The 24,540-nt window shown below is 42.5% G+C and overlaps 1 protein-coding gene across 4 annotated transcripts in view; it reads left to right on the top strand.

Annotated features, from left to right (window-relative positions):
* Positions 1-24,540, top strand: part of NELL1 (neural EGFL like 1) — a 784,159-nt gene that overhangs the window by 40,936 nt on the left and 718,683 nt on the right. For all 4 annotated transcript variants that reach the window (XM_069738862.1, XM_069738865.1, XM_069738866.1 and 1 more), the window contains exon 2: positions 15,680-15,808. In XM_069738862.1, the coding sequence (XP_069594963.1) occupies positions 15,680-15,808 (129 nt within the window). The remainder of the gene's footprint in view (positions 1-15,679; positions 15,809-24,540) is intronic.

Raw genomic sequence — 24,540 nt, 5'->3', positions numbered from 1 at the left:
CAGATTCAGCAAAATGAGGCCCGCTAAAACTAGATAGCAGAGGATACAAAAGTGAACTGTGCGGTCAGCGAAAAACCCTACAAAAAACCATCCTGAAATTACCTGAACTCATGTGCCAACTCATGGAACATGAGGAGTAATATCAGCCCACTAGAGCAACCAGCAACAAGGAATCACATAACTGCAAGCTGGACTAAAACAAAAATAAAGCAAAACGTGGAACAGGAAAATCAAAAACTTAGCTTGTCCTGATGATTACAGAAGCGGAAAGCAGAGGTAAGAAGACACACTGATTACATTGATCGCCGGCGAGGAAATGACAAGAAAGCCATGTTAAATAGGAAACTCCCATATCCTGATAGAACAGGTGGACACCAGAGACCGCAGAGAACACAAGTCACCCAGTACCATCTGTAACCACCAGAGGGAGCCCAAAAACAGAATCCACAACACGTGGGGTACTCTTTACCAGGTCCTGCGTTCACAGGGGAATGTCACGGTGGCGACCTGGTCTGTGGCCTTGGGCGCCCATGTAAAAGGGAAAGGTCTTTAAAGGGATAGAGTTTATGTTCATGACGCCACCTGTGGTATTCGGTCAATGGGGACCAACGCTGCTTTAAGGGGTCCTCTTGGGTGATGTTATGGCAGCTTGATGGTATACCTTCTCACAGGTGAAGTATGTCCCCAGGGCTCCCGGTGTGTAGATGGAAGATGGTGAGGAGTGCAGTGAAGAACGAGGACACAAGGTTGCAGTCTCTTTACCTTATTTACTGAAGACTTCAGCAGCCACAGTCCAGAGCACCAGATCACAGGGCAGGCAGGGTTCGGCTGGCTTGGAGGCAAGTTGGGAGTCCCCTTATCCAGGTGGAAATCAAAGCCTTCCTCTAGTGCCGTGGTGTTGTAGTCCCTTACTGCCTATGGCTTTAGATAAGGTCCTCACAGATGTTCTCTCTGATCCTCGTATAGGATAGGACACGACCCGTATGACTAGTGACTTGAGCCTGTTTATAGGGACTCTAGCACGCCCCGGGCTCTAAGGGTGTCACCGTGCCTCCTGGGTACTAAGGCAGACAGGTAACTTGGAGTTCAGCTGTCCTACCGGTCTCTGATGTAAGTCATAGAGGCCCTTACAAACTCGGTGTTCCGGCTACCGGTGTCTGCGCCTCAGAAGGAGGCAGCCTGCTCTTGGCTGGTCTCCCACTGGTGTTCCTCTCCTGTGCTTCGCTCTACTGCATGCTCACTGCAATATATTCAGCTTTCTGTATGTCTCTTTCCAGGAGCTTCAGCACTGTGGCTACACAGCTTTGTACACCTTCTTCTGCCTCAGACTGCTCCAGTCTGCTTCCTGGCAAAAACTGACTAACTATCCCTACAAATATACCATATATTTGGGGAGTCGCCTAGTAAATAGGATCCAAAGCTCCCCCTGGTGGCCTGGTGTGTGAACATGTTGCATGCTCGTGTTTACCTGGTTACAGTTATCCTTTCTTGCCTCCAAACGTAACATCACTCTCCCCGTGAGGAAAGCAATGCTACTGTGACGACCAGGACCCTGGGGCACCACACCTAGCATTGTCATACCTGTATGTTACTTATCTGGACAGCAGATTCCTGCTCAGCAGCACTGGAATCTTCTTGCCAGTTACAGTATAGTCTCTACCAGGCTTGGACTGGCCCAGAGGAGCACAGGGGGATCCTCCGGTGGGCCACCACTCTCTTATATGAGCAGTACTTGGCACACTACACTTGATTCACTATGTACAGACAATGGCTGCATCTCTTTTATTTAACAATCAACCCAGTTTATTGCTATAGAAATTTTTGAATGAGGATAAATTCTTATTTGCATCTAGCTGAAAAGTGGGGTCCTGGAGCTGATGTTACTGGTGAGTCCTTGGCTTCGCAGTCTCTACATTGCAGTGACCCTCGGCCCATCTAACCCAAGATGGGGTCAGTTTACCTGTTAAATCAAGGACCTATATTAAGTGGGGTTCAAGTGACAATATTAGTAGCAGCAAAGTCCTGGAGTGGGACAACATTAGCGGTGCACATGCAGCAGTGGGGTCTGCATAGCTGTAGAAGAGAGAAACCAGGCTGCAAGTGCTGTTGAAGCATCGGGTCTGGAACTGCTGAGGCCGCTCCTCCTGTTGCAGGGGGGAAGGAAATTGAGAACGAAGGAGACCCATGACCTGCAGAGAGGTGGCATGGTGATTCAGGAGAGTATAAGGAGGTTTGCACGGGAACAGAGAGGGGCTTCCCGTCAGAGGGCTGAGTGCGTGAGGACCTGCGCCGTGCCACGAGCAGCAATAGGCAGTGCGGCAACGATAAGAGTCAGGGGCGGTAAGGACCTGGGGAGCATCACCGAGCGTGCAGGTCAGAGCACGCTGAGCGGGTGTTTGTTGGGAAAGGCTCCTGGCCACAGAGCACAGAGAGACACGCGCCAAGCAGAGCATTGCAGTGCGGACATCCAGGTACCAGCGGGTGTGCTGAGAGTTGGGCGCCAAGTGCAGCATTGCGGTGCGGGCATCCAGGTATTGTCGGGTGCACAGGAAAGCACACACCGAGTAGATATGTGTGCAGAGCTTCACTCTTCGGCTCTGCAGTCCACTGGGCTAGGGGCTCAGCGGGCAAAACCGGTGACCGCCGCTGCCCCCAGAAGCGGGACCATGTGTTAGGCGGGGAAGCCTGAAGACACAGCATCAGCATCCCATCACCCATTGGACTGCGAACATGTAAAGGACAGCAGAGCCACGATAAGTTGAATTTGATAAAAAGACTGTTGAGTTAAAATAACTCTTGCTTAAACTGTTTAACCCCTTGTTGGCTCCCTGCGAACTCTGTTAACCCTCGCTTCGGCACCTCTGTTACTGCATTCTTTTACCTGCCTTACATAGACTTTTTGAACTCGTTTTTGATATTGAAGCTAGTGGTCTGGCTGTATAGGTCCGAGCCCAACAATAAAAACAATATATATTATAATAATCCGACGTGCCATCACGGAAAAATCAAGCTTAGAAAACACATGCAAATTAGTTGTATCGGGGACGTGTCAGTGCATGGTGAATATGTGGCGCACCCCTTATGCAATGCTAATTTGCATGTGCCTTCACAGCTTAATTTCTCAGCACTGGTACATCAGATTTCTACAAATCTGATATCCGTCTTATTGCATTTCTAAGATCTATACAGCCCAGACCATTAGTTTTTTATTCATCAAATCGTACTAGCAGGTCGCTTTTCTTTAGGAATCATAATTCTATTTTAAGATAAGCAATTACTCATTTCTTCACGATAAAATGAGTAGATGCAACTCAGGAGATAATATTTTAGCAAATGTGCTCCACAATGACTGAAATAAGTAGATTATGATGGACGATCTGTCCTAGATTTAGGGTATGTGCACACGTCAGGATTTCTTGCAGAAATTTTCCTTACAAAAAATGGATATTTCTGCCAGAAATCAGCATGCGTTTTTACTGCGATTTTACCGCGATTTTACCGTGTCTTTCACACGTTTTTGGTGCGTTTTTTATGCGTTTTTCCCAAATGCATAGAATAGCGGGAAAAACGCAGAAAATCCGCAAAATGAATGAACATGCTGCTTTTTTTACCGCGATACGTTTTTTTTGCGGGAAAAAAACACATCATGTGCACAAAACATGCAGAATGCATTCTAAATGATAGGATGCATAATGTATGCGTTTTTAATGAGTTTTTATGGCGTTTTTACCACGAAAAAATGCGAAAAAACCTGAACGTGTGCACATAACCTTAAAGGAACATCATGGGGTCAACACCTCTCTGAATCCCACTGATTCGTTGAACAAGTGGAGGTGTCCGATAGTGTAGCTCAGATCTGTTTGCTATGTTCGGCTGAAAGATCAGGATCATGGGGAACAAAGCCCTGATCCTCACTGATCTTAAGAATAGGCTATTCTAAAATATTCCTGGAAATTCCCTTTAACTTCTTGTGCACATTTTGGTTGATTGAAACTTGAACTTCTGCCAGTCAAGACAGTAACTTTTCTTTAGTAGAGACAAGAAATTTTTCTGTGCACCTGAATGAGGGTATGTGCACACGTTGCGAAATGGTGTGCGGATTTTTCCGCACTGATTTTGGTAAATCCGCACTGCGGAATTACTGCGGATTTACCGCGGTTTTTCCGCGGATTCCACCTGCGGTTTTACACCTGCAGATTCCTATTGAGGAGCAGGTGTAAACCGATGCGGAATCCGCACAAAGAATTGACATGCTGCGGAATAATCAATGCTGCGTTTCTGCTTTTTTGTGCACTGCGGATTTTGTTTTCCATAGGTTTACATGGTACTGTAAACTCATGGAAAACTGCTGCAAATCCGCAGCAAAATCTGCAGCGTGTGCACATACCCTGAGGGTTGTTTGATATTCGAGATGCTGGGACTTCTTGCTGGGAGAGGGGGGAGAGAAATGCTTTATTCACTGTCTGGACAGAGAGCTGTTCACTACTGAAGCTTATGTTAAACGTGGAATGAAAGCTTATTTTCCCAATTCCATGGAACAATTTGCCTTTTTTTTTTTTCTAGCAGTCGTCTATCTATATTAGATCTTTTCATGCAAAATCTTTCAGCCTTTCCCTTGTGTGACTGACGACTGAACTGACTATTTACAGGCTGCTGACTGTTTCGGGCTGGACGCCCTACTTGAGCACCTCCCATCCTATTTTTGTATGAGTGCCGTGTTTTCACTACCTCAACTATTTACAGGCTGCCAAATGGCACATAATCACCTTGTCATATAATGACCTGATTTCCATTGGTTTGAACCTGTCTAATTAGCATAGATGCATTAATTATCACAATTATCACTCTCCGCTTTGAGTCACCTGAGCTTTTCACGCCTCTATGGCTAGCAGCAGCAACATTGGTGGTACTCCGGGGACTTGTAATTATCCAAGAGTGAAAACTGGGGTCAACTTATAAAGAATATTTGCGATTGTGTAAAATCCTCAAACGTAGTGAGAAAATTCGATAATGTTCTTTTATTTAAATTATTTTCATGTGTATCATGCCCTGTGCTGAAATAAATTAAAGCCTGTCAGGGAAGTTGGTATTATTAGTTCACTGGGTACATATGGACTACGGGGGAAGAATGGTTACTAATTGTCCTAGATTTTCTGGGGTGTTGTTGGATGGATATTACTTTACGGGGTGAAGCAGAGTGGTTGGCTATATAATGGGGGATAAATTGCGAGATCAGGGCTCCTGAACCCCTTAAAATGAGGGTCTGCATGTGCGCATGCTATAACTACAGGGTCACATTAACCATGAAAGAAGCAGAGGCCAAGCATGGGCATCTCCGCTCCATTCAGGATGGGATGCAGACCCCTTTCTTGGGACTCCAGACCTCTGATTGTGGGATCGCTTAAGCCCTAGTTGGGCCCCAGTGATTATATGGGGTATAATTTTTTTTTAGGGGGGGGGATGATTTTTCCTTCAAACGTGCCCAGAAATGTTGACACCTTTGATGTATGAGAGAGTTGTAGACTTGTGAAGAATGGAGGAGAGAGTGAGGAAAAAAACATATGTTTGTACGATACGAAGTGGCCAAAATTGGTTCTCCTTAGTCAAAAGAAAAAGGGCCGATAGGTTCTGATTGAGACTTCTATGCCTAAATAGTAGAGCAGTCTTGTGAAAATGGAAGCTTTCTTATTTGGGTCTAGACATTGGACTCCTATCTGAGGGGTTCTGGACACGGATTGATGATGATGATGATCCTATCGGGGTGGATATTTTAAGTGGCAAGTGATAAGTTCTTAAAGTTGATGTGTTGGAAGCAGAAAAAATGGTCAAACATAAGGAACTGTGTGACTCCGACAAGGACCAAATTGTGATTCCTAGATGACTGGGTCATCTACAAGATGGCAGGTCTTAAGATTCTGAAGTGTTCCCAGGACACAGTGTTTATTCTCTAAGAGATAAGTGCATTGATCCCTAGCCAATTGAATTTTGAATATACCCCAAATTTTGGACTTTGGCAAATTTTGGATTTGAACTAATTCTTCAAAATTGTGACATTTCTGCAGCTTCCCAGATCTCCACATGGGCCTCTTGTGTTCTATCAATGCAACGCTCACATGGGGTTGATGCATGTCATTGACATCAATGCCATGCGGTGTCCCTTATGTGAATGTGTAGACATCAGTGCTGGAGAAACCAAATAGCCCCTCGCAAAGGACCCGGAACTGTATGTAGTGCTCCACATATGACCCACTCAACACTAGGAGAACTGAAGAGACCTGCTTGGAGGACTGGCATTATAGGAAATCTGGTGAGGGTCTAGATCAGTGTTTCTCAACCCTAGTCCTCAAAACCCACCAACAGGTCACGTTTTCAGGATATCCTTAGTATTGCAAAGGTGATAATTTCATCACCTGCTCAAGTATTAATTCCATCACTTATGCAATACTATGGAAATCCTGAAAACATGACCTGTTGGTGGGTCTTGAGCACTGGAGTTCGGAAACACTGGTCTAGAACATGCAGCACAGTCTCGGCTTGATTTGTATGTTGTTGGGTAGTCCTAAACCAGTCAGACTGCCCATGATGACCCCTGTCCACCACCAAAAATGTCACAGGAGTGTTTGACCTGCAAAATGGAGCAATGCCTTGAAATTCTCCAAATCTCAATCTGCTGGAATAACCAGTCCGATCCAAAGTCTGCACTGAGCAATTTAAAGGACTTAAAAGATCTGCTGAGAAGGACTTTGGTGCCGGATATCCCCTGACTCCTTCAGATGCCTTGTGGAATTTGGGCATCAGTGGGACATAGCTGTTCTGGTGGCACAAGAGGGACCTGGAGAGTATAAGTTGGGTGGTCTTTGTGCCTGCTCTTTGTGAATATACTGTATATATTGTAGCGGGCGTCATGAGCACATGAAGTTTTCTTTAGGTCTCTGCACGCAATCAATCAGTTTTTTTCTTCTCGTTCACCGATTGAAGACTTCATTGTCTCCTCATCAGTATGTATTCCACACTATAAACCTGGAGGTAAGCGCAGATTGCATCAACTCTTCAGGCAGCAGTGGAGCCTCAGCCGGCGCATTAAAAGCGACGCCTTGAATGTCTGTAAATGCCGACTTTTGAGATCTATTGTTCTCGGAGAACTCGGCACTGTTAGGAAAAATAAAACAACGGGATCCCAAAATAGGTCTTTGAAGCCTGAGAAAGGTGTGACTGAACTGTAAAAAAATAAAAAGTGATACCGGGGGGGGGGGGGGAAAGGAGCTGCTGACAGAAGGTTTCTCTATGAACAGAGATGAAAGAATGCAGCTGGAAATATATAGAATAGGGAACATATAACATACATAATGGGGAAGAACGCAGCTTGTTGGGTTTACGGAGGGAAGAGATGGTGCATGGGTCTGTTTGTTGGGTGTAGAAGACCTGAGGTTGCCTCGTTGATCAAGACTGAATGTGGTGGATGTAGAAGAACTGAGACTGGAGTGTGGCAAGACTCCTGTAAGATGTGTCAGTTCTGAGTCTATTTTGCTAAATTGTACAAACAAATTTTCTACAGAGTCCTTTTGCTCTGCAGACATGAGCATGCTATAAAGCCAAGTCTGTAAACTATAACATGCCAGAGTGTGTGGAGTTTGTACAGCGCAGCAAGTTGGAGTGTTGCAGAATTGAGTCTGTCCGGGTGAGTTTGATGATGTTTAAATTGTCGCTGTTGTTTCAACAAATTTTGAGCACATCAGTAGAAAACCTGAACGAGAAACTTCGTAATATATCACAGAAATCTGCTTCTTTATTTGCTTTTGAGACACTTTTCCTTTCCCTGATTCCTGAACTCATCCCCTCGCCATGAAAACATGCTAAATTCTGTCTTACGTAGGGGATCTGTACTGGGAGCAGAGGGCATTTCCGACAGCTAAATAGGAAAGGGTTCTTTACAGTTGGAGAAGTCAGACTGGAAATGCCGACCACTAAAGGTAGTAATGGCCGTCACTATAAAAGCTTTTATACGAGGACTGGACGATTTCCTCGATACACATAACATTGCGGGTTATCATTAAATTAGTGACAAAATGTACAATTGATAGAGAAAGGTTGAACTTGATGGACCTCAGTCTTTTTCAAGCTATGTAACTATGGAGGATCCGTATTAGTCTGTTGGGCATAAGGCTGTGTTCACACATTGTTTTTTTTCAGCTTTTTTTAAATGCAAATTTCTCGGTCTCCCATGACAGCACTACGGAGAGAGGGGATCCGCCCTTCAGGGACAGGAAACCTACAGATAAAAGGGCGGTACCTCTCCCTCGCATCAGTTGGTTTCCTGTCCCTGAACAGGGAACCTCTTTCCGGTGGTACCTGTATGAAGACCGATGGACCGGGACCGGGCGGTCGAGTACCGGCAGCGAGGAGGCTCCTGCCGCGGCTTGTCCGGCTCCCAAAGCCGCCACCACTGGAACCGAGGGGTTCTTCAGGGTGAGCGGAGGGAGAACGCCGCCGACTCTGAGAGAGGAAGGGGCGCTGGATCACCCGGAGCTTCTGTGCCGACAAGCGCACGCTCCGGGTGTACTAAGATGGCCGCCGCTCCGGAAATGCGGCAGGACTTCCGGGTCATCGCCGCGCGCATGCGCGGTAGCTTCTCTTCTCCCTGGACGTGACGCAGGACCGGAAGTGCGGGGGAACGCCGGAGGTGGCGCCAAATACAAATAGGGAGATGGTGCACACACAGTTGTCGCACCATCTCCCTGTAAATCATGGAGGACAGCGATCCACAGGAGCTGCAGCCTAGGCAGCAGCACCACAAGAAGACAGACCCTAAGAGCGCTAGGAGTGGGTCTAGCAGCCGTTCTACACAGCGCAGCAGGTCTGCTGCGAAGACTAGTTCACCTCCTCGGGAACCTTCCATTCCAGACCCAGGGCCCCCTCCAGAACCGGTACCTGCCTGCACGTCCGAATGGTGAGTGATCTTCGTGAATGTATATATTATAATAGAGCTCCCTCTTCTCCCTTAATAGGGAAAGAAGAAGCTGGAGAAAAGGAAAAACAAATCCTGCCCCATCTGTGACAAAGCTTTACCAGTAGCCTGGGACAAAAAGCTATGTAAATCCTGTATCCAGCGTGTGCTATGTGAGGAGACTCCCGACTTTGCATCAGAGCTAAAAAATATTATTAGATCTGAGGTTCAGAATGCTGTATCTTCCTCCAAAAAAGGAAAAGATAAAGTAAAGGAAACAGTACAATCCCACTCTGTCCGATCCTCATCTGATGACGCAGATTCGGACGACTCTGACTCCTCCCTATCCTCCTCCGAGGAAGATTCAGGCCGACATTGTTTTCCTCTCGAGGAAGTGGATGCCTTAGTAAGAGCTGTTAGGGCTACTATGGGGGTGGAGGAGCCTAAACCTGACAAAACAGCCCAAGATGTTATGTTTGGTGGCTTGGGACAAAAAAAACGGAAAACCTTTCCTTTAAATCCCAATGTCCAATCCCTAATTAAAAAAGAATGGGAAAAACCTGATAGGAGAAACTCTTCAGTACCCTCGCTTAAAAGAAAGTATCCCTTCGAAGATGACGCATCCACTTCCTGGGATAAGGCACCAAAGTTGGATGTAGCGGTGGAAAAAGCCTCGAAAAAATTTGCGCTCCCGTTCGAGGACATGGGTACCCTCAGAGACCCTTTAGATAAAAAAGCAGACACATTTCTTAAAGGGGCATGGGAGTCGGCTGGGGGTAGCTTGAGGCCTACTGTTGCGGCTACCTGCACCTCCAGATCTCTGATGGTATGGATCGATCAATTAGAGAGTCAAATTAGAGACGGGCTACCCAGGAATAAATTACTGGATTCTATCCCTGCAATCAGAGCAGCAGCAGCATTCCTGGCGGACTCCTCGGCAGACTCCGTACGGTTAACATCTAAGGCCGCTGCTCTCTCCAATGCAGCCAGAAGAACCTTATGGCTCAAAAGCTGGCCTGGGGATCTCCAGACAAAGCTTAAGCTATGTTCTATTCCGTGTGAAGGAAATTTTCTGTTTGGAGAGACCCTGGATGACATTCTCCAAAAAGCAGGAGACAAAAAGAAAGGGTTTCCAAATTTGGGCCCAGCCCCATTCAGGCAGTCCTTTCGGAATCGGAGATTTTTCCGCCGCAGACCCCCCAGGGAGCAGAATAAATGGGAAGAAGGCAGGAGAAGGGATAGAGGTTACCTCTTTGGCAACACCTCTCGTGACAAAAAACCCGCCAAATGACATTGTGCCTACGGTAGGGGGAAGACTCACATCTTTCCTTCCCGCTTGGGAGAAAATATCCAACAACACCTGGATTCTAAACATCATACAGTACGGTCTAAAAATAGATTTTATTTCTTTTCCTCCCCGGAAGTACATAGAAACGAAAATAAGATCTTCAGTGGCAGAACAAGCAGCTTTAGAGAAAGAAATCATTTCCCTACTGCAAAAATCTGTAATTCAAGAAATCCCTCCTCAGGAAGTAGGAGAAGGGTTTTTCTCCCCTCTTTTTTTAGTACCAAAACCCGACGGGTCCTTTCGGACCATTAAAAATCTAAAAAACCTGAACAAATACGTAAAAAATTACAAATTCAAAATGGAAACAATAAAGTCCACCATAAAAATCCTGTTTCCGAATTGCTACATGGTCGTGATAGACCTAACCGATGCATATTATCATGTGCCCATCCACAATCCGTCTCAAAAATTCCTGAGATTGGCAGTTTCCATAAAAGGACAATTAAGATTTTTTCAGTACAGAGCTCTTCCGTTCGGAATCTCTATAGCCCCTCGAATATTCACGAAGGTAATAGCGGAAATGATGGCCCACATAAGGGAACAAAATATATTAATAGTCCCTTACCTAGACGACTTTCTCATCGTAAGCAACTCGGCCCAAAGTTGCAAAGAACAGAGGGACCGGGTAATGACTATCTTGACGGACTTGGGGTGGCTCATAAACTTAAAAAAAATCAAAGTTGGAACCCTGTCAAGTACAGGAGTTCCTAGGTCTGACATTAGACTCCCGAGTCCAAGAATGTCGGCTTCCAAACCCCAAAAAAGACAGCATATTAGCTATGATAACGCGAACTTTTCACCATCCTTCCATGACTCTAAGGAGAGCAATGTCGCTACTAGGCTCTCTGTCCTCATGCCTACCAGCGATACCCTTCGCACAGTTCCACACAAGAGAACTTCAGTGGCACGTACTCGAATGGCAGTCAATACTAAAGGACAACTTGGAAGGTCAAATCACCCTGAATTCCTCAGTTATTCATTCCCTTCGTTGGTGGGGGGAAACCCAAAACTTATCAAAGGGAGTTCCTTGGGTGACACAAATATCCCGGGTGATAACAACCGATGCGAGTCCCACAGGGTGGGGGGCTCACATGGGGGACAGAGTTGCTCAGGGAACCTGGTCAGTCCAGGAACTATCAGCATCCTCAAACCAAAAAGAACTTTGGGCAGTACTTCAAGCTCTAATTTCTTTTCTGACCTATATTCGGGGACATCATGTCCGAATCTTTTCGGACAACAAAGTGACTGTAGCGTATATAAACCACCAGGGAGGAACAAGGTCTCGGGCACTCATGAGTTCTTCAGCCAAAATTTTCAACCTAGCGGAAGAAAATCTACTATCCCTCTCTGCGCTACACATTCAGGGTTCAAACAACGAGAGAGCAGATTACCTGAGTCGGTCTCAGTTAAAACAAGGCGAATGGTCTCTAAACCAATCCATCTACGATCAGATCACAAAAATGTGGGGAGCACCGACAATAGATCTATTCGCCAATCACAAAAACAAAAAAGTGAACAAATTCTGCTCACTGAACCCGGTAGGGAATCCACAGGCTCTAGATGCCTTTATGATTCCGTGGACCCAAAAATTAACGTATGCCTTTCCTCCAACTATTCTGATCCCGGCAGTCATTCGGAAAGTCAGAGAGGACAAAACGAAAATGATCCTCATAGCCCCGTTCTGGCCAAAAAGGACGTGGTTCTCCTGGCTGAGGATGCTTTCGGTCTCGGACCCATGGGTCCTGCCGAATATACCAGACCTTCTACATCAAGGGCCGATCTTCCACCCACAGGAATCGAACTTACATTTGACAGCCTGGTTTTTGAACGGGGACTATTAAAAGAAAGAGGTTTCTCGGATAATTTAGTTACCACGTTGTTAAAAAGTAGAAAACCCATCACTACTAAAATATATGGGAAAACTTGGAAAAAATTTCTGTCCGTCTCCAAAGTAAAGGTCCAAGATGGGCCCTCAATTCCTAAAATACTGGAGTTCCTACAAAAAGGTCTGGAACAGGGGTTGTCGGTTAGTACTCTTAAAGTACAAATAGCAGCTCTAGGAGCACTCTATAACCATAATATTGCAGCCAACCCATGGATAATTAGATTCGTTAAGGCGGTGACAAGATCAAAGCCATTAGTCGCTCAGAAAGTGCCCTCATGGGACTTAAATTTAGTCCTCTCAGCATTAACGAGTCCTCCATTCGAACCCATAGAGACGATTTCCATTAACACTCTATCACTTAAAACCATTCTCTTGGTAGCGTTAACATCCGCACGCAGAATAAGTGACATTCAAGCCTTATCCTCTGATCCACCCTTCACTAAAATATTAGATGATAGAGTCACTCTTAGACCTGACCCGGCCTATTTGCCAAAAGTGGCATCAAAATTCCATAGGTCACAAGAAGTCTCCCTGCCATCCTTTTGTCCAAACCCAAAAAATGAGAAAGAGCAAAACTTCCATAATCTAGACGTCAGAAGGTGCCTAATCCAATACTTAGATTCCACCAGAGAGTATAGGAAGGAAGGCTCTCTGTTTGTCTGTTTCCAGGGTCCCAGAAAAGGATTTCGGGCATCCAAGGGTACTTTGGCGAGGTGGATAAAGGAGGCGATAGTCTTGACATATTCATCCTCGGGGAATGAGATCCCAGATGGTATAAGAGCACATTCCACAAGAGCAGTAGCTACCTCATGGGCTGAGAGGTCAGAGGTATCAATAGAGCAAATCTGTAAAGCGGCCACCTGGTCATCACCATCGACCTTTTTTAGACACTATAGATTAAATCTAGCCTCTGTGTCTGACTTAACCTTCGGACGAAGGGTTCTCGAGGCGGTGGTCCCTCCCTAAGCTTAGTCTCTGCAATTCTCTCCGTAGTGCTGTCATGGGAGACCGAGAAAGTCGTAGTTACTCACCGATAACGGTGTTTCTCGGAGCCCATGACAGCACTCGCTTATTCCCTCCCATCACGTGTGCGGTGAGCACCTTTAATTACATATAATTTATATACTGTATATAGTTTGAGTATAGGCACGGGGTTCCTCTTTTAAGAAATGTTGTAATATGATTTTTTCTCTGTTGTAAACTAACCTGGAGGTCCTCCGATGCTCTGTAAACCAACTGATGCGAGGGAGAGGTACCGCCCTTTTATCTGTAGGTTTCCTGTCCCTGAAGGGCGGATCCCCTCTCTCCGTAGTGCTGTCATGGGCTCCGAGAAACACCGTTATCGGTGAGTAACTACGACTTTTCAGCTGCGTTTTACAGTACCAACAAATTCTCATGCTCAGATATCTCATGCACATAGCTTGCTTCTTTTTTTTGCCCTCGGTATTTTGTGCAATACCTTAGTTTTTAGCAGATGCAGCATGTTACTTCTTTCAGCGTTTTTTTTTTCTGCATTTTTCACCCATTGAAACCAATGCTTGGTGCAAAAAAAAAAAGCTGCATTTATCAGGTATTGCTTCGTTATTTGTGCCAAAACCTGGTGAAATCCAGAAATCCTGGTGCCAGAAATCCGCATGCGTTTTTTTTTCGCGTTTTTGGTGCGTTTTTTCCCAAATGCATAGAATAGTGGGAAAAACGTGAAAAATCCGCAAAATTAATGAACATGCTGCTTTTTTTTACCGCAATGCGTTTTTTTTGCGGCAAAAAAACGCATCATGTGCACAAAAATTGCAGACTGCATTCTAAATGATAGGATGCATACTTCTGCAGTTTGTAATGCGTTTTTTATCGCGAAAAAATGCGAAAAAACCTGAACGTGTGCACATACCCTAAAACTTAACAAAAATTTAAGCTTTTTTGCCTTTTTTTAAGCAAGTTTCTTACTGCCAAGAGAGCAGGTTTTGCCTGCGGAAAAAAAATGCATAAAAAAATGCAACTTGTGAACATAGCCTAATGCAACCAGGCACATCTCGCTGAGAGCTCTACAGTAGTTTTACACAGGACTGCCCATAACTTGGGTATGAGCTTTGGGGCTGTACTAAGACCATTGACTAGTGGCACCATTTTTAGACAAAAGCAACAATGTTTCTCTAGTCTTACAAAACCTCAATTAGGCTACGTTCACATTTGCGTTGTTGTGTGTTGCGTCGGCGACGCAACGCACAATGCATGCAAAACGCATGCAAAAACGCATTGTTTTGTGACGCATGCATCCATTTTTGGCTTGATTTTGGACGCTAAAAAAATGCAACTGGCTTCGTCCTCTGTGCCCTGACGCTTGCGCCAAAAATGACGCATGCGTCACAAAACGCAAGACAACGCATGTCCATGCGCCCCCATGTTAAATATAGGGGCGCATGACGCATGCGTCGCCGCGGCTGCGCCCGACGCAACGCTAATGTGAACGTAGCCTAAAATATTGGAAAGTCTCAGTTTGCAGGGGTCCCGTCCCATGCCAAGTGATTCTCTGGCTCCAGAGCATTGAAGTTGCTATAATTTCCTCATCAAACGTCTCCTCTTGGCCCCCGTGTCTTATGTGTCCTTACTCAGCAGCACTTTGGAGGTAATGACTGCAGGTGCATGTAATTAGTCAGCGGCTCCTTGTAATTAAGCCGGGAATAAAGCCGGAGACATCTGCCTCCCGTGCAGCCGATCCTGAGCTGCCTTTCATTTGTCTGTCTCGGGGATGAACTTCTTCCTGGGGTTTTATGACTTTTATGTTAACCAGTTTTATTTGTTTGGTTTCTGAGATGTTCTGGAAATGATGGATATAAGAGAGAGTTCATAAACTTCACGCTGTAAGTCATTAGGTTGTCCGATCCAAAGCTGGGATGTAGCAGAAGCGGGCCAGTCCGCTGTAGAGCAGGGTCACGCACCCCCCTACTACAGCCCTACAGCTATAAGGGGGGTCTCAAAATGGCCTTTTAATCCATATGAGAAAACCAGAACTGCTAAAGACCTGTGATAATTTGAGATTTGGCAGTGGGCCCCACAATCTGCGCCTTCCCCTTTCTGTTGGATATAAAGAATCTGTCCAGGAAAAATCTCAACAAAACAACCAAGATTCCTAACCCTTTACTACTTAAAAATATAGTTATCTTGGGGGTTAAAAAAAAAATGAAAATAAATCAAGGTGTGGTGGAGAAAGAAATGTCTGGGTGGCAAAGTTTGGCGAAAAATTGGGGCTAATTTAGTTGAGATCCCCTTAATTTTTGTCTGCTGCAATGTCAATAGCAATAATTAAGTCATGATATATTCTTTTTTTGTATTGTACTATGGAAAAAGATACAATTGTATCCACACCCCTGAGCCTCTAAAGCCACACTGACATAAGAGAATGACCCGCCCCGATTTAAGAGCCGATGTGATTACTTAAGAATGAAGTTGATTAACTTTTTTTGCTTTTTGATAAAGGTTTAAATTACTCTTATTTCCATTACAGTGTTTGGATTTGGGACAGACAACGATTTACAAATTGACATAATTTCGGAGCTAAAACTTGAGAACAGCACAAGGGGGATTACACAGGTTTACGGCACTCATAATGGCAGCAAAGCCTTCCTATTTCACGGTAAGTGTTTTATCAGCTTCTGCAACAGCAGAACAGTAAATATTCCATGACATATATATTGTAAAGCAGAGTTGGGCTGTGTGCACGCGTTTCGGATTTTTTGCGTTTTTTTGCTGTAAAAGCGCGATAAAACTGCGACAAAAATGCATCCATTAAGCATCCTATTAAATAGAATGCAATCCGCAATTTTTGTGCGTATGTTGCGTTTTTTTTCCACGAATAAAATGCGTCGCGGAAAAAAAACGCAGCAAGTTCATTAATTTTGCGGATTTTTCGCAAATTTCCTGCTATTTAATGCAATGGGAAGCTACGGGAAAAAAAACGCGAAAAATCCGCACATAACGCAAGAAAAACGCATGCGGATTTCCTGCGGAAAAAGTCAGGTTTTGTTAAGGAAATTTCTGCAAATAATCCTGACGTGTGCACATAGCCTAAAACTGATTATGAAACCCCGCTGAATAGTATAGTTTACATAAGCTATACAGTGCAGACTAATATAATACTGCCCTTATGTGAAAAAATATAACTACTATAATACTGCTCGCTATGTACAAGTATATAACTACTATAATACTGCCTCCTATGTACAAGAATATAACTACTATAATACTGCTCCTATGTACAAGAATATAACTACTATAATACTGATCCATGTACAGGAACATAACTACAATAATACTGCTCCTACGTACAAGAATATAACTACTATAATATTGCCCCTATGTACAAGAATATAACTACTATAATACTGCTCCTATGTACAAGAATATAACTACTATAACACTGCCCCTATGTACAAGAATATAAATACTATAATACTGCCCCCTATGTACAAGAATATAACTACTATAATACTGCCCCCTATGTACAAGAATATAACTACTATAATACTGCCCCCTATGTACAAGAATATAACTACTATAATACTGTTCCTATGTAAAAGAATATAACTACTATAATACTGCTCCTATGTACAAGAATATAACTACTATAATACTGATCCATGTACAGGAACATAACTACAATAATACTGCTCCTACGTACAAGAATATAACTACTATAATACTGCTCCTATGTACAAGAATATAACTACTATAACACTGCCCCTATGTACAAGAATATAAATACTATAATACTGCCCCCTATGTACAAGAATATAACTACTATAATACTGCCCCCTATGTACAAGAATATAACTACTATAATACTGCCCCCTATGTACAAGAATATAACTACTATAATACTGTTCCTATGTAAAAGAATATAACTACTATAATACTGCTCCTATGTACAAGAATATAACTACTATAATACTGTTCCTATGTAAAAGAATATAACAACTACAGTCATGGCCGAAAGTGTTGGTACCCTTGAATTTGTTAAAGAAAATTGAAATATTTTTTTCCAGACAATTATTGTAATTACACGTTTTGTTGTACACCCGTTTACTTCGTTTGTGTGTATTGGAACAACACAAAAAAAACTGTGGAAAATAAGCAAATTGGACATAATTTCACAGAAAACCCCCAAAATAGGTCTCTCATATTTGAAGGTGCCTACTCCAAGAACAATTGTAAGATCTCTCCACAGGTGTTCAATGGGATTTAGATCCGGACTCATTGCTGCCACTTCAGATCTCTCCAGCGCTTTGTTTCCATCCATTTCTGGGGGCTTCTTGGAGTATGTTATGGACCATTGTCCTGCTGGAAGACCCATGACCTAGGGCGCAAACCCAGCTTTCTGGCACTGGGCACTACATTGTGACCCAACATCTGTTAGTATTCTTCATATTTCATGATGCCTTGCACACAGTCAAGAAACCCAGGGCCACATGTAGAAAAACAACCCCAAAACATCTTTTAACCTCCACTATATTTGATTGTAGGTACTGTGTTCTTTTCTTTGTCTCATTCTTTTTTTCGGTAAACAGTAGAATGATGTGCTTTACTAAAAAGCTCTATCTTGGTCTCATCTGTCCACAAAAGGTATTCCCAGAAGGCCGTTGGTTTGCTCAGATAAATTTTGGTAAACTGTAGTCTAGTTTTTTTATGTTTCTGTGTCAGCAGTGGGGTCCTCCTGGGTCTCCTGCCATAGCAATTCATTTCATTCAAATGTGGACGGGTAGTTATCGCAGATCCTTGTAGATTGTGAGCCCTCGCGGGCAGGGTCCTCATTCCTCCTGTACCAGTTATGACTTGTATTGTTTAAGATTATTGTACTTGTTTTCATTATGTATACCCCTCCTCACATGTAAAGCGCCATGGAATAAATGGCGCTATAACAATAAATAATAATAATAATAATAATAATACTGATGCTCCCTGAGCCTACGGGACAGCTTGAATTTCTTTGGGACTTGATTGGTGCTGCTTATCCACCATCCGGACTATCCTGTGTTGCAATCTCTTTCATCGTTTTTTTTCTCTGCCGTCGAGGGAGAATATCTACAGCACTATTGGTTGTAAACTTCTTGATTATATTGCACATCGTAGACAAAGAAACATCGAGATCTCTGGCGATGGACTTGTAACCTTGAGATTGTTGATATTTTTCATCAATTTTGTTATTCAAGTCCTCGGATAGTTCTCATCTCCACAGGTGAGTTTGATCGCGCATCACATTCTTGAAACAAAGTTGTTAACTCGTAATATTGAAAAGGTGCCAACAATTTTGTCCTGCCCATTTTTAGAGATTTGTGTGAAATTATGTCCAATTTACTTTTGTTTCTCTGTTTCTTTTTATTTGTCTGCTTTTTGTGTTGATTTCAATACACACAGAGGAAATAAATATGTGTATAACAAAACATGTATAATTGCAATAATTTTCTGGGAGAAATAATTCATTTTCTGGAACAATTTAAAGGGTGCCAACACTTTCAGCCAAGACTGTAATTACAAAGCCACTGAATCCATTGCTGGATTTCCTTTCAATTATTATTATTATTATTTATTAATATAGCACCATTAATTCCATGGTGCTGTACATGAGAAAGGGGGTTACATACAGAGTTATAGATATAACTTACAGTAAACAGGTTTACAGTGACAGACTGGTACAGAGGGGAGAGGACCCTGTCCTTGCGGACTCACATTCTATAGATGAAGCCTGATATTAAATGTACAAAATTAATTTTTGCAAATTATAGGAGATCAACTTTAAAATATGCCATTTATAAAGAACCAGACATTTGGATTAAGCTGTATAGAATAGATTTTTACCCCCCAAAAAAACAGATATTTAATAGCCTGGTCACATTTAGTGTTTTGTCTTGTAGTTCGTCTTGTTTAAATTCTATTTATTGAGCTGCTTCTTTATGGATCTAAAATATTATTATGCATTTCTTTATATGACTTCAGAAACTTTAGGGCTGTGTATCAGAGAGAAAAAAGTGTCAACGGTTACTAAAACTATGGGGAAGCTGATATAAAGTTGCCAACAGTCCCAAATTGGCAGAAAAAGGATGTAATCCACATTAAGCCTAGCCAAAAAGTAGCCATTTTCTTCTGGGTTTTGCGTTTTTTTATTTTTTTATTTTTAGGGGACACGTCTTAAACTTCCATACTTTATCAGTGGTACTCTGGTACATGAAGCTTTAAATATATTTTTTTCTGATTGCTTATCTTCGCTACAGTCACTCCAGTCACATCTAGAGCCGCCCTCTAATGAAGGCATAGAAGATAACCGTAAACCATTGAGAGCCAAATTTTTAAGTATCTGGCATCAAAGTGCACCTGTTTGTTGTTTCTGCTTTTAGGATCAATTGACAGAATCTTGAGAGACTGGAAAAGACTGATGTAGAAGAAGTTCCAAATATTAGAATCATATTAGTAAATAAATCAAGAAATGTATCAATAGACAGTAGAAACATTCTATTAGTTTCTTCTTAACCCTTTACTAACCCTGGCATTTTTTGGTTTTTTTTTTGCTTCACTTCTTTTAAGAGCCTAAAATTTTATCGTTTGCTTTATTCTCGACATAGTAGAACGAGTGTTTGTTTCTTGCTCAACGAGTGAAAAAACTTGCTATTCCGATTATTATTTTATAGGTTTTGTTTTTACTGCTGTAATTTTGCCGTTAACATTACCTGCCTATTTGATTCTCCAGGTTTGCGCGATAACTGTGATACCAAACTTTTATAACTTTTTTTTATTCTTTAGTGGTAAAAATATGCAGAACCTTGCCATTTTCTGAGGCCCATGTATTTTTCTTTCCTTTCCATGAAGCAGTGGGATGGCTTGATATTTTTGCGCCCTGAGTCAATGATTTTATTGATACCATTTTGAGGTACAGTCATGGCCAAAAGTATTGACACCCCTGCAATTCTGTCAGATAATACTCATTTTCTTCCTGAAAATGATTGCAAACACAAATTATTTGGTATTATTATCTTCATTTAATTTGTCTTAAATGAAAAAAACACAAAAGAGAATGAAGCAAAAAGCAAAACATTGATCATTTCACACAAAACTCCAAAAATGGGCCAGACAAAAGTATTGGCACCCTCAGCCTAATACTTGGTTGCACAACCTTTAGCCAAAATAACTGCGACCAACCACTTCCGGTAACCATCAATGAGTTTCTTACAATGCTCTGCTGGAATTTTAGACCATTCTTCTTTGGCAAACTGCTCCAGGTCCCTGATATTTGAAGGGTGCCTTCTCCAAACTGCCATTTTTAGATCTCTCCACAGGTGTTCTATGGGATTTAGGTCTGGACTCATTTCTGGCCACCTTAGAAGTCTCCAGTGCTTTCTCTCAAACCATTTTCTAGTGCTTTTTGAAGTGTGTTTTGGGTCATTGTCCTGCTGGAAGACCCATGACCTCTGAGGGAGACCCAGCTTTCTCACACTGGGCCCTACATTATGCTGCAAAACTTGTTGGTAGTCTTCAGACTTCATAATGCCATGCACACGGTCAAGCAGTCCAGTGCCAGGGGTAGCAAAGCAACCCCAAAACATCAGGGAACCTGCACCATGTTTGACTGTAGGGACCGTGTTCTTTTCTTTGAATGCCTCTTTTTTTCTCCTGTAAACTCTATGTTGATGCCTTTGCCCAAAAAGTTCTACTTTTGTCTCATCTGACCAGAGAACATTCTTCCAAAACGTTTTAGGCTTTTTCAGGTAAGTTTTGGCAAACTCCAGCCTGACTTTTTTATGTCTCGTGGTAAGAAGTGGGGTCTTCCTGGGTCTCCTACCATACAGTCCCTTTTCATTCAGATGCCGACGGATAGTACGGGTTGACACTGTTGTACCCTCAGACTGCAGGGCAGCTTGAACTTGTTTGGATGTTAGTCAAGGTTCTTTATCCAACATCCGCACAATCTTGCGTTGAAATCTCTTGTCAATTTTTCTTTTCCGTCCACATCTAGGGAGGTTAGCCACAGTGCCATGGGCTTTACACTTCTTGATGACACTGCGCACGGTAGACACAGGAACATTCAGGTCTTTGGAGATGGACTTGTAGCATTGAGATTGCTCATGCTTCCTCACAATTTGGTTTCTCAAGTCCTCAGACAGTTCTTTGGTCTTCTTTCTTTTCTCCATGCTCAATGTGGTACACACAAGGACACAGGACAGAGGTTGAGTCAACTGTAATCCATGTCAACTGGCTGCAAGTGTGATTTAGTTATTGCCAACACCTGTTAGGTACCACAGGTAAGTTACAGGTGCTGTTAATTACACTAATTAGAAAAGCTTCACATGATTTTTGAAGGGTGTGAATACTTTTGTCCACCCCCTTTTTTATGTTTGGTGTTAAATTATATCCAATTTGGCTTTAGGACAATTCTTTTTGTGTTTTTTTTCATTTAAGATAAATTAAATGAAGATAATAATACCAAATATTTTGTGTTTGCAATCATTTTCAGGAAGAAAATGAGTATTATCTGACAGAATTGCAGGGGTGTCAATACTTTTGGCCATGACTGTATACATGAGATTTTAATCTTTTTATTACGAAGTGCAGCCACCAAAAAATGGCAGTTCTGCTGTGTTTTATTTATTTTTATTTTTTTTTTCCAAGCATTTAACAAACAGGTTAAATAACTTTGCATTTCGATTTGGACAATGGCAAAGATGATTGTCCAAAAATAAAGAAATTTAAATACTTTAAGTGGGAAAAGTAGGGTAATTTTAAACTTCTATATGTTTTTAAGATTTTTAACTTTTTATTAAAATGTCGTTTTTTTTTTGTCTTTTAAACTTTTGTTCGTTCAGCTTTTGGCTAAGCTTCATAGTAGAATTAACATGGTAGTCCAAGCAGCCATAATAGCCCATGGACTCCCTGCGAGCATATCTCGGGGTGCTAATTGGGAGCCAGTGACGTTATTTAGATGCATGCTGTGTAAAACAGTCTGCATCTGCTTGGTAGGAAGTGGGTCATTAAGGGGTCAAAGGAGATGTGCCATCAATGTTAAGTAAAAGATTAGTGCTACTAGAAAGTTTTTTTTTTTTGTTTTTTTTCCATATGAAAAATTAGGAATTTTGCAACTTTCACATTGGCCACTGGGGCTAGTCTAGACTTATAGTGCCTGTTCTTTCAGGAACTGCCCATACACATTAGCCACAATGATTTGATCCTGACTTTTGTCTCTTGTACTAAAGCATCTAATGAGCATGTGCCAAGGTTATTGTGTAGGGAGGGAGAAGAGGTGAGCTGTGACATTGCCTAATGTGGTTGCTCGATCCTGTCTAATCAGCTGCGTAAAGAGGTGTTACCAGGCATTGTCATCCTGTCTCTGATGATAATGTAATTTCTGAAAAGTCCTCTATAAAAACCAAACGGCAAGTCTAAAAGTGGTCAATAAGAAATTTGTTGTTTTTATTTTTAATACAGGGAAAAAAAATTGCAGAAAAAAGTTTAACTCAAAAACTTGATATAAACAATAGGTTATTTTCTGGTTATTTTTAAAGAAAGCCGTCAAACCCTCTCCCTTCTTATAAGTTGGTGCTTTGTTTTCTTAAGATGGCCGCTATGTGGAAGGTCATATTTTCCGGATAAGTTGTGGTGGTGGTGCTGCTGCCGCCGCTCGCTGTGATTAATGGTAAACAAACTCTGACAAAACCTAAGGGAAGATCCTCAAGGCGACTGGAAAGAAATAACTAGTGAGGGCCCGGAGGAAGGTGTCAGTCATAATGAATGTGCTGTAATTGGTAATAATTTCACAGGCATTACATTAATCACCCGTCTTCATGGCAGCTTAAGACGTGCCGGTGCCAAAGTACGGCTATCAATTATTTCTTGAAGCTTTCCAGCTCACAGAATCTGTATCACCGTACCTAGTGTCTGACATATGGACTGTGCAGCTACATATTCTACAAAAGTCCTCCGCCATATAATCCACCACAGCCGCTCTGTAAAGATTAATAAAAGGCTCTGTATATAATTAGGCGGGGTGTGGTTCTGTAGCTCATGGGTGGGCACAGTTGTAATAGCAATAAAAATACTTAAGGAAATATTACACCTACAATTAAATGATCCAGGATCAAGTAATCTTTTAGAAATCTCATAAATTGGGGATAATTTTGTTCCATCCTTTTATTTAACTCAGGATCAGTACAGGATCAGTAATGTATGTACACAATGACTGCACCAGCAGAATAGTGAGTGCAGCTCTGGGGTATAATACAGGATGTAACTCAAGATCAGTAATGTAATGTATGTACACAGTGACTGCACCAGCAGAATAGCGAGTGCAGCTCTGGGGTATAATACAGGATGTAACTCAGGATCAGTAATGTAATGTATGTACACAGTGACTGCACCAGCAGAATAGTGAGTGCAGCTCTGGAGTATAATACAGGATGTAACTCAAGATCAGTAATGTAATGTATGTACACAGTGACTGCACCAGCAGAATAGTGAGTGCAGCTCTGGAGTATAATACAGGATGTAACTCAGGATCAGTAATATAATGTATGTACACAGTGACTGCACCAGCAGAATAGCGAGTGCAGCTCTGGGGTATAATACAGGATGTAACTCAAGATCAGTAATGTAATGTATGTACACAGTGACTGCACCAGCAGAATAGTGAGTGCAGCTCTGGGGTATAATACAGGATGTAACTCAGGATCAGTAATGTAATGTATGTACACAGTGACTGCACCAGCAGAATAGTGAGTGCAGCTCTGGAGTATAATACAGGATGTAACTCAGGATCAGTAATGTAATGTATGTACACAATGACTGCACCAGCAGAATAGTGAGTGCAGCTCTGGGATATAATACAGGATGTAACTCAAGATCAGTAATATAATGTATGTACACAGTGACTGCACCAGCAGAATAGCGAGTGCAGCTCTGGGGTATAATACAGGATGTAACTCAGGATCAGTAATGTAATGTATGTACACAGTGACTGCACCAGCAGAATAGTGAGTGCAGCTCTGGGGTATAATACTGGATGTAACTCGGGATCAGTAGAAGATCAGTTATGTTTGTACACATGAATCAGCCCTTGATGTCATTAATTCTATTTAAGAACTTTAATGTTGAAAGGTGAGTATCTATCTGCTGTGAATTCTTCTCCTCTAGACCTGTGTGTAGGCCTCTTTCACACTTCCGTTTTTGACAATCTGCACAGGATCCGTCAAAATGTTGAAAAGACTGATCCTGTGCTGATTGTAAAAAGCTGATTCACTGGGGCCGTTTTCTTAACGATTCCAGTGCATCCTAGAAGGCTATGTGCACACGTTGTGTATGCGTCTTCGCTGCGGTTTTTCGCTGGGAAAG

Source organism: Ranitomeya imitator, chromosome 9, assembly GCF_032444005.1.
Source record: "Ranitomeya imitator isolate aRanImi1 chromosome 9, aRanImi1.pri, whole genome shotgun sequence".
NCBI classification, from domain to species: domain Eukaryota; kingdom Metazoa; phylum Chordata; class Amphibia; order Anura; family Dendrobatidae; genus Ranitomeya; species Ranitomeya imitator.
This window is presented reverse-complemented; position numbering and strand designations above follow the sequence as displayed.